Source organism: Ciona robusta, chromosome 7 (genome assembly GCF_009617815.1).
Source record: "Ciona robusta chromosome 7, ASM961781v2".
NCBI lineage: Eukaryota > Metazoa > Chordata > Ascidiacea > Phlebobranchia > Cionidae > Ciona > Ciona robusta.
The window spans coordinates 8,413,816-8,428,374 of NC_143241.1; the positions used below are offsets into that span (position 1 = coordinate 8,413,816).

A 14,559-nucleotide genomic window follows, 5' to 3' on the forward strand; every position below is an offset into this window, starting at 1 on the left:
AGAAATAATGTGAAAATTTAAAGGGTAATAACTAATTAAAACGGCTGCTGTCGACTGATAAATGCTTATTGGGGAAATATTACAATTGTTATGCATATTTAGTGCAGAAAAGTTAATGCTATTTTTAATCACCGGCGCCGAACATCGGGGTGGTGCGGAGGGCAAACTTAACCCTTGCTTTTTTTTAACTTTAAAATAAACTAAAAAATATTACAATAAATGATATAAAATACATCTGCCAGCATTGTTGTGTCTAGTTATTTATGTTTCTTTGCATTTTTTTCATGTTAAAATACGATTGTTTTTTTTTAATTTAAAATTTGGTTTTTGATTTTTCTTGGAATTTATTTGATGCAAGACTCTTAAAGAAGCAGTACGTTAAAATCTTCAACAAATCGGCACAAAAAAAGATTTAGGTGTTAACTTATCCCACAAAGCTTAATAATTTTACCGAAAATCAAAACATTCAAGAATGTATTAATTTTCTTTAACCAAAGCATTAAAAAATTCTAATTTTGAAAAAACTAAGTTTCTTCACAAAAAAATGCATGAATTTCGTTTAAAAAAATAATAAATACAGCAAGTTTGTGAAACTGTCTTCACCCTAGCAAAAGCAGCAATGTGTCAATGGCGATTTAATCTTGTTTTTTTGCCGTACCATTAGGACTTATGTACATTGTGTATGCTTTGTCTTGTGTATTATGACATCACACTCTTACAGTGTTACTTCCATTGATTGCATCACAATCGAACTTCACACGAACGTTTGATTGTTCCATCATAAATATTCGTTTGTTGTCACAATTACGATTTTTTTAAAACTTTAAACATTTTTTTTTAATTTCAAACCAAAGGATCTTTTGCCCCTTCTGATTGGTCGGTCTCTGTCACATGACTGTTCCGGTTCACTTCCTCTTCAATTTCATCCAACGCTTGAAGATGTTCCTCAACCTCCCCGTTCCATTTCGACTTTGAGCTCTTTATCGCCGCCTGGTGTTGAGCTAGCCTCCGCAAGGCTCCTGGTTTTACGATGGACCCGGTGGTGGGGTGTGGGGGGCGGGGTGGCTTCATTTTGACAACTTGTTGCTCAGGTTCTTCATTTTGTGGGAAATGTCGCAACGAGATTGGGATAAGTAGCATGACAATGGAACATAGTATAAATAATCCACCACCCATGTAAAATGAAGTGGAATACGATTTTGTTGCATCGTATATTCCCCCTGCTGCTACTGGGCCAGTGACCATGCCTGGGGAAAGAAAGTTTTTTTATTTCAAAACATAACAATAATTTGTTTGTTTTCTAAAACACCTTGGGGTAGAAAGTTTAATTTTGCATTTTAAATAATTTAAGATAAGTTTATTTATCTCTTCAAATACGATAGCCAAGATCATATCAATTTAACAACGAAGAGAAGGAAATTAGCAATAAAATGATGGTTGTCAAAAAAAAGCTATAGAAAATAAATGGAAAAGTACGGTAGAAAAGAACAAATAAATGAAAACCCTTAGTGTCTTGCCCAAGAACACACCCCCAATGGTAGCAGCATCGAGCCTTGATCCCAGTGCCCTCTAGTTAATACAAGCACTTTAATCATTATATTCCAACTCACCTAAAGCCAGCATAACATTGATGTAACCCCACACATGCCTCCCCTTTTCATTACCAAACAATTGCATTGTTGTCACATACATCAACGAGTTTAGGATTCCAGAGTTGATTCCGGCAGCTGAAATCGTATTGAGTATTTGACACAAGAAAAAAAGTCATATTAATACAATGCAGCACACCAAGAGACCTGAGATTTAGGTTAGAGTTGGGTCATTATCCCGAAATCCAGGGTGGTACATCCCGTTAGAGACCACTGGGATGTTGAAATTATCGTTAAGTGTTATGCCAAAAGACAATTAGGCCCACAATGGTAGCAGCATTAATCTTCGAAGCCAGTAATTAGACAATCCTGGTCTAAATCCCATGTCCCATGTCGCAATGAGGCATCACTCATATATAAACAACATATCCTCTGAATAAGAAGTGAGCTGCCTAATATCATTCCAAAAGCTATGTTGCATGGTTAGACCCCACGTTAAAATTACATTCATTCAAACTAACTTACATATTGCGTACGCGTACATTACTCCCAGTGTTTTTCCCTGTGGGGCAAGTATAGTAGCCACCCCCACAAACGCAGCGCTGGCAGCGTACACATAGGCAAGACTGAACTTAATCTTTCCAGCTGTCAGCGCACACAGTAACCTTCCACCAAACTCTGCTATTCCATAAGCTGTAAGCACCCACGCTGATGAACTGCCAGTTATTCCAATTGTTCCCATGTAATCAATCTGAAAGGGATATTTTAAAATTAAAAATAAATGAATAAATGTAACTTATTATTTATCCCCGCATGGCGGGGCAATGATAGTCGTTAAAACATATGCAACTATATGTAATTGTTTTTCTGTATGACTGATAATTTGGACAACCCATTAGTGACCACTGGGTAGCACAATTGTTGCCCAATAGCACACACACTCATAATGGTAGCTGTATTGAGCCTTAAACATACTATCTTCTGGTTACAATGCGAAGACGTAACATTTATCCATTTCTACTCACCAGGAAAATGAATGGGAAGAGAAATGAGATGCTCCAGAACAAAGTCCCCAACATCCATAATATAAACGCAGGGTTGCTACAGAAGGAACAATCCCACACGCTCTTGTCCATCACATTCTTCTTAATTTCCTGTGCGGCCAAACTCATACGACTCTCTGTGTGCATGTGTTGGATCGATTCCGTCACAGCTTCTATGTCAACTGAATAAAAATTGTAATGTTAACAAACTGTATTGTTACGTCACAGTTAACCAGTTTTCAGAACATATCTGTGTTAGATTACTAAAGATTTTTAAAAATGATATAAAACAAAAAAATAAAAACAATCACCCACAAAGTTACATACATGGCAAGTCTTAAACAGGCACGAGTTATGACTGCCATTGCCCCAACACATGAGGATAAATAAGTTACATAAGTGGTAACTTTTAAGCAGGCATGAAGTGTATAAAACAGAACACTAGTGTTATAACAACCGTCGTTGCAACTGAGAATAAATAAGTTACATTTAATTTTTCTTTTATTCGCATCCGTAACTTATAAGCCATGGGCAGGCGCACTAATGACTCTGCCGTGGTGCTAGATATTCATTAATAATTACAAAACAAACCTCTTGACAAAGATCCGACTTTCTTTTCAATCAGCGCTTCTGCTGTCGCTTCCTTGCCTTGCTTCACAGCCTTTCGTATCTTGGTTTGTAACTTCTGCTCTTGTGTCTTCACTGGTTTAAACGTTGCGACGCACACCCCGCCCACCACTGCTATCATACCAGACATAACTTTGAGGGTATGCCTCCAACCAATGATGCGTATCAAGTATTCAGTGAGGGGGTTGATTAGGAGGGTGCCTGAAAATAAAATATAAAGTTAAATGTTTAAAAGTGACACTAATAAAAATTGCTTTTTTTAACAAGTATGCAGTAAAAATATTACAAGAAGGGTCCCTGGCAAAAATATAAAGTTAAATTTAAAAACAGTTAGACATTTAAATTTTTTTATTTCAGTCATCTTTTTAAAAAGATAACTCTTTTTTGTTTAAATAAATAATCAACTAGGAACATTCCTTGGGTTGGAAGCCATAAAAGCTACATGTTTACAATTGTAATTCTGTTAAAGACATAGGATGTTTGGTTTAATAAGTAAATCTCTCAATAAACAACTCGATTCTTGGTAATATCTTGGTAAACAGGTTTAAGCGACTGAAATAACACATTCCATCAAAAGTACCACTAATGGCTAAGGGAGCTATATAAGCTATTTTTAGTTTAACGTGTGAGAAAACAATTTATTGCAATCTCAGGCCACACAGTATATTGGTAAACAAGTTCAACTTTATAAATGCCTTAGCGTGATTGTGGATTGTTTTGGTTGAATGTTGATTGTTATGAAGGGATTTGTTTTACACTATGGAAAATTACAAAAAATTTTATTTTACTTTGACTACAAGTTTGATCTAAAAATACTAAACAAACCCAGGTAGCACAAACACATGAGATCATAAATTTTTAATTATCTCTTCAAATACAGTACCAGAAGATAAGCGTATTTAAAACAGAGAAGAGAAAGGAATTTGCGGCAAAACACACATAGTGTATTTTTTAAAAGTGCAAGTCTTAAATGACTAAACACATATATGTCTATTCCAAAGCCTATGAAAACACATATAGTATAAAAACACTCTACGTGGTTTCACGTCACATGGAGATGTGAAAAGTCGTCAGAGGGCAAATGAAGTGCGGTGTACATGGTAGGGGGGGGGGGGGAGAAGATGGGACATCTTTTTTATACTATTTTCTCCTCCCATTTGGAAACAAACAAAGAACATTCAAGGAATTATAAAACCGTATCCTCACGACTCCCATAGACCGTTGTTAATTGTTTAAAACAAAAATAGGATATTTGGATATTATGTGCTAAAGGTGTCCCATCTTCCCCAACTCTACTATATATATATTTCTTTACAGGTACACGCAACTTACCGAATGAAACCCCAGCAGATGCAAGACAAGTTGCCAAAGCTTGGTGTTTGTTGGGGAAGTATTGGCCAGTTAGATTCATGGCAGTGTTGTAGACAAAGTTGGCAAATATTCCCAGCATGGCACTGTATGGATGGAGTGGGTGGTTATGTGAGTGGTTATGTGGGTAGTTATGTGGATTTAGTAGGGTATGGGTCCGTGGGTGGCTTATCTACGGTTGTTGCTCCAATGTCCACAGTCACACAGTTACATTTGTGGTAACTTGTAAGCGGGCACGAGGTGTATGAAACAGGACACACGCGATATGGGAAAAAAAAGTTACATTCATTCATTCATACACAAACTATAACCAAGTCTTTACTTACTTAATAAACAACACAAACATGTAACCAAAACTTATAGTTGACTCACCTGTAGGTAAGAAACATGAGGTGTAATACAGGTGTAAATGATGTCACAAAGACACTTATCGACGCTCCCACCACGCCCACAAACCCCACCTTCCTTGCTCCATATACAGTCATTAGGGGGGTGCTGAGGGGACAGGTGCCAACAGTGAAGCTAAAGGCAAGAGATCCAATCCAACCTGGGATATTGTATGTTATGTTTAGTTAGTGTATGTATGTCATTTAGTTATCCTTGATGTCTTATCAAAGGTTTATTTTCTCTGGCTAAGAGACATCAGTTACAATTTACAAATTACTGTAACTTGTTTATCCTCGTTGTTTTAACATGGGTGTTCTGTTTCAAACACCTCATGCCGTTTACCATTTACCAAGTATGTAACTTTGTAGGTGATTGTTTTAAACACAATTAGCTGAAAGGGTTTTCTACTATTTGTTATAATGTGTTTATTTAATAAGCTTAAATTTCATCCCGTAGATGTCGCTGGAGACGCACGCTCTACTTCATTGTCCATACCATGACGTCACAAAGGTAGCGCGCGCACTTGATATTGACCGAGTTTACATGAATTATGATGACAGAGATACGTAATAAGGGGTATTGTGTATTCACAGTATATTAACTTCCCTTATGTCGTCACATATGCTGTTATGATCATAAATACTATTGACTTAGGGTGGGCGGTTTTAACTGAAACCTGTTTTAATTGATGTTTTCCTTGAATAGTTTATACCGTAGCGTGTTTTAACGACTGTCGTTTTGCTGCTAACACACTTCGTTGTTACATTAATATGACCTTCAATATCGTATTCGAAGGGATAAAAAAATATTCATGTTATTTTAGAAACTTTATTTTTCCAATCTTTCCAATGCTTTGTTATTCCCGAGACCACGCGGCCAACGCGTGATCAGTGCGTGATTGACGCGTGGTTTAAGTTCCTGAACCGCGTGTAGTTTTGTTATTGATATGATCAGCTGATCTTCGAAAGCCAGAGGAAGTTTTTAAATTGCGGTACATCGCGGCCCACGCTGTTTCTGGGTTTGTTTCGTAATTCCAGAATTACCCATTCGCGTTTTCGCGTCGATCGCGGTCCCATTGTCTCGGGTTCTAGAACGCCTGTCGCGATGTTTAATTTGTTCAATAATCGATACGCGATCGATGACGTAATAACGATTGATGACGAAACACCGGCCGGCGCGGTTCCACGATTTGCATTGGAATCTTGATTGTTGCGTCATAATTCTGCCTATTGCAAACAAGCGGGGTGTTTGTTTGCAACAAACAGTATTGTGACGTATTAATCTTACTTATTCTTGTATAATGATGACACCATAATTGGGTTTGTTACGTAACACTCCCTATAATCCATCTTGGATAAAGGTGTCTGTGACGTCACATACGGTTTTGCACACGGCACAATAGAACCCACCACACATAAACATGTTTTTCAAGCGTGTGGTTTTGCCTTGAACGCGAAAGTAAATATTGCCAAGTTTAGTACTGGTTTTATTACCTTCGTAGAATGGCCTAGTAAAATATATGGGATTTTAGGCGAGAAAATGTCATGTGTTTTGTGCTGTTGCAGCAAAGTGTTATAACGACTGTCGTAGTGTGGGGGAAGATGGGACACATTTTCATTCTATTTTTTCGTTCTATTTGGTAGTAAACAAAAAACATTTAAAAAATTAAAAAAATGTATCCCCACGACTCCTATACATCGTTGTTAATTGTCTAAAACACCATTAGGATATTTGCATATTATGTACTGAAGGTGTCCCAACTTCCCCCGCCGTACTATATATACATTAGCATAATGTATTTGCAAAACGCGGCAATGACTATCGTTGTATTCGTCGACTTGAAAAACGAAGATAAAAACTAATGCACAAAATCGTATACATTTAGCCCGTTCACATGGCCAAACGAAAAAGAGACTTTTCCAAACTTGGCCAGGCCAAAAAAAGAGGCAATTTTTGGCCAGAATTGACGTGCGTTCACATGGCCATTTGGCCTCGTTTTCTTAAACGTCGAAATTGAATATTTTAATTCTCCCCATATGTACGCAATATATTTAATCAATATTTTCCCATAGTTAAGAGTGATTTTAAATTTAGAATTACTACTGCCAAAAAAGAAAAGTAGTCGAAACCATCATAAACACTTATTTGGTAAAAAATGTATTGTCCACAATGTATTAATATACATATAACACAAACACACATATAAATATATCTAATATACACAACAGATGCTAGTCCCACTTAACTTTTTTCTCTAACTTACCACTTAGTCATGTTATAAATTGAGATTCCTTGTGTCTGCTGAATCAATTTGTAATATAGCACAGGTTCTTTGTTTTTAGTTTTATTGAAAAGTATAACAAAACACAACTCCATGAAAACAATAACAAAAGTGCATTTGATGTACAAAATAAAACAGATTGTGCTTTTAAAGGGATGTGCTTTTAAAGGCATTGAAAGTAAATAATAATAACCGCTTTGATTATACACATATGTGCACAAAATACACACACATTGTGTTTTACTATTACACTGGTTTGTGGTAAAGCAAAGATTAGTTTGTTGCTTTGATTTAGCAGCCCAGTACTATGTATAATGTCAGTTCTGTGTATTATGTTATGTATGTTGTCTTTTCTTCAAATGATGGGTTTACAAATCACTCTCCAAACTGATACATGTAATTCACACACTCTTTCGGTTTCCATCTTGCTTCTAAATGTACCGGTGTTGTCGACAATTTTCCTGCAGAACAAATTGAGCATATGTTCAACCTGTTTTACATTACACAACACAAACTCATGACATATACAAACATACCTTCTACAAACTCTTGGTCCAGTAGTGATTAAGACACAAATTTAATGAGCTGCTGTCCACCATCCATTTTGATCAATATTTCAAAGTAAATGTTTCAACATACAATTTTTAGTTAAAAAATCATTATTTCAACTACATCTGCATTATGGCAGTTTGATTAATAATTGTTCAGTAGCACCACACATCCTTTCTCATTGCCAAATTAGGATCATCATTCCTGTACAAACTATATTCGGTACTGTTTCTTATACTAAATGCATCCTAAAGATAGAAAAACTTATTGTTTGTAGCTGAAACTTCGTATTTGGTTGAAAACCATATATATTAAACTAGTTTATAACTAAACATTGTCTAAACCCTCACTGCAAATAGTAAAACAAGCACCCGCAACCTCAAAGCTAAATGTGAACTGACGCGCGCGCCGTGAAATGCCTCTTTTTTTCGAGACTTTTCTCGTCTGGACCACCTCGCGACTTGGTCCGAATTTGCCGTCTTTTTTGAAAGTGACTCAGCAAATATTTGCCGCTTTTTCCGAAAAAAAAGCGGTATGCCTTCTTTTTTTTGGCCATGTGAACGGGCTAATTATGTACCAACTCTGGCCTAAACTCAGGCCCCTTGCGTGCTATAGGACCTGGCCCATATAAAATCTAATATACCGCAATTTCACGACTGTGGGGTGTTAAAAACACATCGTTTGTGAAGCAAACACGATGCACAATCCCTCATAAGTACGAACGTCGTAAAAAGTCGTTTAAAAAGTATTGCATTCAAACCTTGCTGTTTGGGTGTGTTTATTACGTTTAATGACGTATACAATTGGGTTTATTACGTGAATAAATGTAGCTTCTCTATCCTCGCATGGCGGGGCAACGACAGTCGTTAAAACACAGGTTTGGTTTTATACACCTCGTCCCGTTTATGAGTTACCATGTATGTAACTTTGCGGGTGATTGTGTTTTTTTTGTATGGCTGGTTGCTCTGTGTCTTGGCCAAGAACACATACTCCCACAATGGCACCACCATCAAGCCTCGACATATAAACCAATACATTAAACTCTATGACGTCACAAACGCACCTGCTTCTAGCTTTGTAGCGTTGAACTCCTCTGTGAGCGAAGACACGATGTTCCCGAAACTCGCCAGCACCCCCGCTATTGGTATCATGACAACCCATGAAGCGACCACCACAACCCACCCCCATCGTTGTGGTTTCTCGGGTATGACGCTGTAATGACGTCACCGTTAATTACGTCATAATTAATAACGTCATATCTGATTAGGTCACAGTAAATCGGGTAATAGAAAAATCTATAAAAAAAAACGCTATCGTCAACTACGTCACGTTAAACTACGTCACAGTAAATTACGTCATAGCAAATGACATCATTGCGGTTTACGTCACAAAAAGATAACGTTACATTCTTCATATTCACTTACCTCCCACCATCCTCCTTAGTGACGTGTTGAGGCGACCTTGTCTTGTCGTTCGCCATCACAATGTCTAAGGAACCGAAGCCCAACGTCATTCGTGACGCAGTAGGTGATGACATCACATCACGGCTGCCTAATACGTCATCAAACAAAAATCCGTTGCTGAAAGTTACGCTCGGACTCGTTGTGCCGCCATTCCTAGTTTCGTGCTGCTCCGTGACGTCATGATTTGGTGACGTCATGCTGTCTACGTCATTAGCTTGTGTGGTTGCGTTGTCTTGGTCTTCGTTTTGAGACAAAAGTTGAAACTGCTCAACCATGGTACAACTTAATATCAATTATTGCTGAAAAATATCCTTTGTTTACACATAATAGAGGATACTGTGACGTCACATCCTCTTTATTTTATCACAAACACACTGCATTACAGCTCACAATGATCATTGTTCTGTCAAACTGGACTGGCTTGCAAACCTCTGCTAATATTGAAACTTTTTGTTGATATTATTACGACACAGTGCTCTCTGTCAGCGAACAATGCCTTTTATGACTCTTGCACAACAAAGAAACGAAGTTACCGATATTGTGTTTACATCAAGTAAAACAGCAGGCAGTAATAAACACGTAAACATCTGGCGTGCGTGTTTCTAATTGCAATCTGTCGCACACAGAATGCCTAATGGTGAAGCTACCATCATATACTGTGTCAATGCGTTCTTCTCTACATACGAGTAAAAAACGACATATTTAATAGGGGTTTATAGCACACTTAGCGTACCTTTGAAAACAGGCCTTTTTATTGGTTTACACGACATAACAAATTGCATGATAGCGAAGATCGAATGAATTAAAACAACGAAGAGAAGGGAATTAGCAGCAAAACGACGGTCGTTAAACGACATTAGTTTTCAGAAAATGAAACAAAACATTTTAAAAATTAATCAATTAAAACCTGAGATGTACTTTTACAAAACTTAACTGATAAAACGACAAGATACATAAGCTTTTATAAGACCTTCATCATCAACTATGTCTCATATATAAGCTGTTACACAATGTACAGTAACATTATATATCCTATATACTAGGATAGGAATATTAGGTGTTAACCTGTGAGCTGTCACTTATTCTGTAGTGCTGATACAACATGTTGTTTACGTTAAGTTTCTCAATAATCGCGTTTTCGCTGCCTGTTCTGTCCTTACGCCTCGTGTTCTGTTCTTAACGCACATGTAAGTTCTTTGTTATGAGCGCATAATATCCTCTGTGATGTCACAGACTCCCCACGCGCTGTATCAGCTGACTAGGAGATAGGAAAAACACCGGGGATCGAGGATAATAAAGAAACAAAGAAATTACGAGAAGTGGGAGCAATCCTTTCTCAATTATTCAGGAGCGGTGTTTCGTCATAGTGTATGGATTGTTACGTAATAACGGCGATTGCAAAATCTCAGAACGCAAATTGCGAAACATTCGTTGAACAATGTTTATTCTTTCGTAACAATCACGCTGTCATAAGTATTGTTACGTCACGGAAGTCTAATGTTCCATTTGTTCTAATGTTTCGCATCGATACCGCGATATCCCCACACCGACTAAAGCTGTCACTTCTGGAAACCCTTCGTCGTATTTAGTGATGAAACAATTGCATCATTACCGCTTCGAGTTACCGCGTGTTTTACTGTTTCGCGCGTATGGAGAATTGTTCCTTTGTTATCGTGATTGTTACGTAACACCCCCCTTTCCCATGTAATAATAACGATTGTGATTTAATAATCAACATCACAACCAACATTGTTACACCCCCAACATATTGTCGCGTCACAAACACCACTTGGTACTCCATATTACGTCATAGTTTTCACAATCCAATCTCAAAGAGCCCCACTGACGTCACAATACTGGTTTATTCTAACAATGGCTTCTGTGACCTAACAATCAAAGATTGGTCGCTGTAGGAAACCGAACGTAAAACAATCAAAATCGCGTAATCTACGATTGTAGAACACAGAAGACGAACGCACGTTTTGTTAAAGTTCTTGTGCAGATTGTTGGGGTAAGATGAGATATTAAAGGAATTATATAAAGGTGTCCTCTCGAATCTAAAAGAACGTTGTTAAATGTTAAAAACAAGATTAGGTAATATGGTATATTAGGTGCTAACGGTATCCATCTTGCCCCGCGGTAATGTATATTCTGTTTTATTCAACGTGGTACCTTTTAAAATTTAAAAATACCCCCAAAATAATCACCTACAAACAAGTTACATACGTCGTAACTCATAAGCGGGCACGAGGTGTATGAAACGGAACACCTGTGTTATAACGACTGTCGTTTCCCCGCCATGCGAGGATAAATAAGTTACATATGTGGTAACTCATAAACGGGCACAAGGTGTATGAAACAGAACACCCGTGTTATAACGACTTTCGTTGCCCCGCCATGCGAGGATAAATAAGTTACATTCATTCATTCAATTAAAGATGTGTTGGCAGTTTTGAAAACTTCATTTTTAAAACTCTTTACAACATGATAAAACTTTTCCATAAATTATTGATAAAGTAAAAGCTCGTATAACAGCACATATAGGTTACGGAACCTCGTCGTCAATACCACTACGCATATTTGTATTGGACATTCTAGTTTGTTTTACCGAAACCCCACCACACATTATGTGGTAATGTGGGTTGACAATGATCGTAAAACGTCTTACAACTAAACCGGCGTATATAAGCTGTAATGCATAATATTTATCTCTGAATACGATAGCGAAGATCAAATGAATTAAAACAGCAAAGAGAAAAGAATTAGCAGCAAAACGACAGTCGTTAAAACACGCTACAGGTGAAAAACTACTTGAGTAAAAGTGTCAAATAAAAACGTGGCTGCTAAACCAACAACCTTGTATATGACGTCATACAGAACATTCTATTTACATTGTGTCGAAACAACGACCATAATGTGAATTGTGGGGTCAACAATCAATTGCAACGTCATAGTTGGAAAGATTAATTCTCGAATGGCAACAATAGCTTTGTGAGATTGTAACGTCACAGTGCTGAACAAGCGATTCTAGAACGCCTAGAGCGCCGTAACGCGATACAACCGCTATTTATAAAATAACTTTAATATTTCTTGGAGATTCGCCAAACGACTAGGCCACAATAACAAAAACAATGATATAAAACAAATAAAACGGATATTTTTATGAAACAACTTTGATTTCCATACCGGTACCAAGTTTGTCACGTGACCTTGGATGTTGGTATATTACACAAATACAAAGGGAAACATATACCAGTTATAACTCATAAGCGGGTACGAGGTGCATGGAACAGAACACCCGTGTTATAACTTAGTGCTGGTCACTAACGAGTTATCTAAATTGTCAGCCATACAGAAAAACATCCACCCGCAAAGTTACATACGTGGTAACCTATATGCGGCACGAGGTGTATGAAACAGAACACCCGTGTTATAACGACTGTCGTTGCCCCGCCATGCGAGGGTAAATAAGTTACATTTTTAATACATATAGTAGGATGGGGGAAGATGGGACACCTTTTCATTCTATTTTCTCGTACATTTTGGTAGTAAACAAAGAACATTTAAAGAATTATAAAACCTTGTCCTCACGACTCCCATAGACCATTGTTATTTGTTTAAAACACGACCAGGATATTTATACACTTTGTGCTAAAGGTGTCCCATCTTCCCCCATCCCACTATACATATAGCAATTTATTGCACCGATATAGGACGTACATATATACCAGACTGCTATACTCTACACTGAGTCCAAGTTTTATCAACGTCATCTTGAAGCGCGCGACTTTATTATGACGTCACACACCTCAAACCCACATTTGGACTTTTGAACTTTCATAGTTTTGACATTTTACCGACCTTGGCTTTATCGAAACTATACCAACAGCAAATATACTTAAATTTTGCCATCCTAAGAATTACGCAACTAGTATGACGTCATAGGGCGCGCAAAGTCTTCAGTTGAACAAATATATAAGTTATAACTCGTAAGCCGATGCGAGGTGTATGAAACAGAACACCAGTTTTATAATAACTAACGTTGCCCTGCCATGCGAGGATAAATAAGTTCCATTCTTTATTTGACCTTACATAAAATATAGTTTTATAAAGCCCCCAAAACTACATACGTGGTGACTAAGTTTATGAGGATAAATACGTTGCATTCAACCGTCCAACCCCGTATACGCACATCTCTTGTAAGTTTGTATAGTCATATACTCCATAGCATTTATTCGTTCGTACATCCACAATAGCATAACATACGTACCGTGTTTTAACGACTGTCGTTTTGCTGCCATTTTTGCTGCCATAAATAAGTTACTTACGGATCATGCCTCCATGCAGTAACCCTCAAAAGCAAAGGTATAATACAAAACTTCTGACTGTGACCTCAAGGTTTTTTTATAGTTATATAATGGAGGAAGGTGGGACACCTTTAGCATATAATATCCAAATATCTTGATCGTGTTTTAAACAATTAACAACGGTCGATGGGAGTCGTGCGATTTTTTACCTCTGTGAATGTTCTTTGTTTTCTACCAAATGGGACGAGAAATAGAATAAAAAACATGTCCCATCTTCCCCACCCTACCATATACACCACACGTTCATTTGCCCTCTGACGACTTTTCACATCTCCATGTGACGTGAAACCACGTGCAAAGCGTTCTAGACTCGACCCCATTGTTGCGTCAATGGGTATTGTGACGTCACTTCAACAAGATGCTACTAACTTTCGATTGTGTCTCAAGGATTGCGGTGTGGCGTATTGCACTCGAGATATTGCCAGCTCCTCCCCCCCACTAAACCCCTTTGTTAAAACTTAGTCGGAAATCTCCCCATAAAAATATAAAATATAATCTGCCGAAACTTTCACATATAATATAGTGGGGTAAGATGGTCCATGTTTTTATGCTGTTTTGTCGTCCCATTTGTTGTAAACAAAGAACTTTTACCGAATTCTACCACCGTATCCTCATGACTCTACAAGAAACGATTAGGAAACTATACGAATATGATGTGTTACGGTATCCATCTTACCCCACAGTGTTATACTTACGTGCTAACAGCACCCACTCTATCCCATAGCACTGTATTTACTTAAAATATACCTTTTAAACACATTAATTAAGCACCTGTACGTAATAACCATCTACTGTTACGTCACAATCCTCACCTACCTACTGTTTCGTCACAATGGGGAATGAGTTACACTGTGAATCTGACGAACAAAACTTGTTGTGTACGTC

At 37.6% G+C, this 14,559-nt stretch overlaps 1 protein-coding gene and 1 long non-coding RNA gene across 2 annotated transcripts; both read right to left on the minus strand.

Annotated features, from left to right (window-relative positions):
* Positions 1–319: 319 nt before the first annotated feature.
* On the minus strand, positions 320–9,690 carry LOC149734476 (putative monocarboxylate transporter 5). The gene is made up of 9 exons (XM_089882067.1): positions 9,269–9,690; positions 8,908–9,056; positions 5,000–5,174; positions 4,592–4,713; positions 3,224–3,460; positions 2,615–2,814; positions 2,115–2,340; positions 1,611–1,727; positions 320–1,247 (listed from the first exon to the last, which is right to left on the minus strand). The coding sequence occupies exons 1-9, from the start codon at positions 9,580–9,582 to the stop codon at positions 844–846; spliced, it is 1,944 nt and encodes a 647-aa protein (XP_089738193.1). The 5' UTR covers positions 9,583–9,690; the 3' UTR covers positions 320–843.
* Positions 7,343–7,971, minus strand: LOC149734477 (uncharacterized). The gene is made up of 2 exons (XR_016385390.1): positions 7,832–7,971; positions 7,343–7,756 (listed from the first exon to the last, which is right to left on the minus strand). It is a non-coding gene; the product is annotated as an uncharacterized LOC149734477 (long non-coding RNA).
* Positions 9,691–14,559: the final 4,869 nt, after the last annotated feature.